The 3,179-nt window shown below is 39.9% G+C and overlaps 1 protein-coding gene across 1 annotated transcript; it reads right to left on the reverse strand.

Moving 5' to 3' along the window:
• Positions 1-1,231: 1,231 nt before the first annotated feature.
• Positions 1,232-2,110, reverse strand: LOC110778523 (uncharacterized). Its single transcript, XM_056841797.1, has 2 exons — positions 1,951-2,110; positions 1,232-1,854 (listed from the first exon to the last, which is right to left on the reverse strand). Exons 1-2 carry the CDS (start codon positions 2,108-2,110, stop codon positions 1,232-1,234), a joined length of 783 nt encoding a protein of 260 aa, XP_056697775.1.
• Positions 2,111-3,179: the final 1,069 nt, after the last annotated feature.

Genomic DNA, 3,179 nt, shown 5'->3' on the forward strand with positions numbered 1-3,179 from the left:
CACCAGTCCACAAGAAACATCTACAAATTCTCTGAATTTCTTTCATCACCTTTTTAGGCATAACAAAAATCTGACACCAGTAGAGTTGGATACCAAAGAGAACAGATTTCACCAGCTGTAACCTACCTGCATAGGATAGAAACTTAGAAGTCCAACTCTTGATTCTAGCAACAGTTCTATCAATGAGAGGCTTGCAGTCTGTAAAAGAAAGCTTCCTAGTTGTGAGAGGAACACCCAAGTATCTGAATGGAAAAGATCCCTGGGGAACCTCAATTGAGCTAACAATATTGGAAGCAACATGAGCAGAAACACCAGCCAAGTAAACTTCACTTTTATGCAAATTAGCTTCCATACCAGAAGCCAAGGAAAACTTGGTAAAAGCATCAAAAAGAGCTTTCACAGCACTCTCATCAGCTCTGGAGAACATCAATAAATCATCAGCAAACATCATATGGGTGAGATCCAACTTTTTGCATCTAGGGTGATAAGAGAAGTCAGCATTATCAGCAAGTGCAGCAAGACACCTTGACAGATATTCCATACCCAAAGCAAACATGTAAGGTGAAATGGGATCACCTTGTCTCAACCCTTTCTTTGCAGAAATTGGTTTTGTGGGACAACCATTTATCAGAATAGAATAAGAAACAGAATAAAGACACTGCATCACCCAATTCACAAACTTCACAGGGAATCCTAGCCCTGACAACATGGTTTTCAAGAAAGGCCACTCCAAGGAATCATAAGCTTTTTTCAGATCCACCTTAATCATACACCTAGGAGAAACATGTTTCCTAGAATAGCACTTCAAAAACTCACAAGCCAGTAAAATATTATCTGAAATAGATCTACCAGGGATGAAACCAGATTGAGAACAACTTACAACTGTGCCAATAACACCTTGCATTTTAGCAGTAAGAATTTTGGAAATAATTTTGTAAACAACTGAACAGCAAGCAATTGGCCTAAAATCCTTCACACATGAAGCATTCTGCATCTTAGGCACAAGAGTAACTAAAGTGTTGTTCACTTGCTTTAACATCACTCCAGTTCTGAAGAACTCTCTCACTGCTTCATAAACATCTGCTTTCACAATCTCCCAAGCTTTAAGAAAGAACAAACTATTGAAACCATCAAGCCCAGGAGCTTTATTGATATTAATACCTTTGATAGCTGCATCAATTTCTGCATCTGAGATAGGAACCACTAACATTTCTGCATCAGCAGCAGAAAGCTATTTCCCTTTTCTAACCACCCCAACATCCACACCCATCAATGAGCTAGCTGCAGTACCAATCAACTGCTTATAGAAGGAGCTAACTTCCTCCTGAATGTCCTGAGTAGTGCTTAGCTTCTTTCCAGAATCATCATACAAGATATCAATGCTATTCCTAGCTATCCTCTCCTTCATTGCACTGAAAAAGAATTTAGAATTAGAATCTCCTACTTGCAGCCACTGAATTCTTGCTTTCTGTCTATATGCACTCTCCTGAATATGCAAGAACTTCTTAAGAGTCTCACTACACTCCCTCTCACTTTGTTGCACATTACTATCAGTAGGGCAAGCTGCTAACTGAGTCTGAATTTGACCCAAATCAGCCCTTAACCCCTCAATTCTCTCATCAAGCTTAGCAAAATCTTTGTGATGAAGCTCCTTCCATCCTTGCTTTACTGCTTTAAGCTTAGTCCATACCTTGAACATGGAACCACTCCTTGGACAGGACACATCCCAAACCTTTTTAACCACATCAAGAAAAAGAGCATGATCTGCCATATAGTTAAAAAATTTAAAGGGTCTACTCCCTCCTCCCAGGCGAATATTACAAGACATAACTAGAGGGGAGTGATCAGATATTCCTGGGGGCAAGTAATCCACCACAGCATCAACAAACATAGAATGCTACAATGCATTAGCAATAGCTCTATCTATTCTGGAACAAATTCTCAAATTACCTTGTCCCTTATTGCTCCAAGAGTAGTAACTCCCACAACTTTTAAGCTCAGCCAACCCTGCAGCATCCATACAGCTATCAAAGTCTTTACTTTCTCCTTCAGTAACTGCATTGCCATTTACCCTATTAGCAGCTAATAAAACTGCATTGAAATCCCCCATGACTAGCTAAGGGCAATTAACAGTACTACTGAAGTTAGTAATCTCTCTCCACATAGGTCTTCTAGTATCAACAGAGTGTAAACCATACACAGCTGAAAAGGTAGTACTAAACAAGCCATTCTTTGTAGCAACATTACAGTGAACACAAAATTCAGTTTTATGGAGAAGCTGAATTGAAACCAAGGCATGCTTCCATCCAATCCAAATCCTTCCCCTAGGAGAATGCTCATAATTCATAATCCACTGCCACCCAACCCCTATTTTCTTCTGAATTTTACTACTATTCTTCTCCTGAACTTTAGTTTCTAACAAAGCTACAACACTAATGTTATTACTAGCTAAAAACTTCTTTATTTCAACTACTTTAATGGGATCATTCAATCCCCTCACATTCCAGGTACAGATGTTCATGGTGGATCAGTTGGGAATTCCACTCCATCACTACCAACAACCAAATCCTCCCCATTCAAATGGACCTCAGCATGCCCCACAGTCTGAGCTGGAGTTCTGATATCTCTTCTTCTCCTTGAAACAACTCTCCACCCTTCATCAAGAACTGGAGCAATTGGAGTAAAAGGTTTATCATTAACAGATAACTCTCCATTCTCCCCATCATCCTCATGTACAGCATTATTAGTATTCAACTCATCAGTAGTTTTTGGTTCAAGAACTGGCTGCACAGCTTTAAGTTTCCACACCTTCACAACCTTTTTTCTCTGAACATCAGCTGGCCTAAACCTTGTAGTATTGACTTTTTTCTGAGTACAGTCATGTCCCACACTCTTACATTTCTGGCAATAAGGTGGAAGCCATTCAAACTCAACCACCTGTTTAACAATGTTACCCATAGGGTCCTGAATCTGCACAGATTTAGGCAAGTCACCAGTTACATCCACCTCAATGAGAATTCTAGCAAAGGATATTCTTTGCAGCTTAGAAGTACATTCATCAGCAAATAGAGGATCTCCAAGCAAGCTCCCTATTCTTCTCAATGAATCACCCCCCCCAACAGCTCAGAGGTAAGTTAGGAAATCTAACCCACACTGGAACAACCCTCAATATTTCCTCC

The sequence above is a fragment of the Spinacia oleracea genome, chromosome 4 (assembly GCF_020520425.1).
Source record: "Spinacia oleracea cultivar Varoflay chromosome 4, BTI_SOV_V1, whole genome shotgun sequence".
In the NCBI taxonomy this organism is placed as follows: Eukaryota; Viridiplantae; Streptophyta; class Magnoliopsida; order Caryophyllales; family Amaranthaceae; genus Spinacia; species Spinacia oleracea.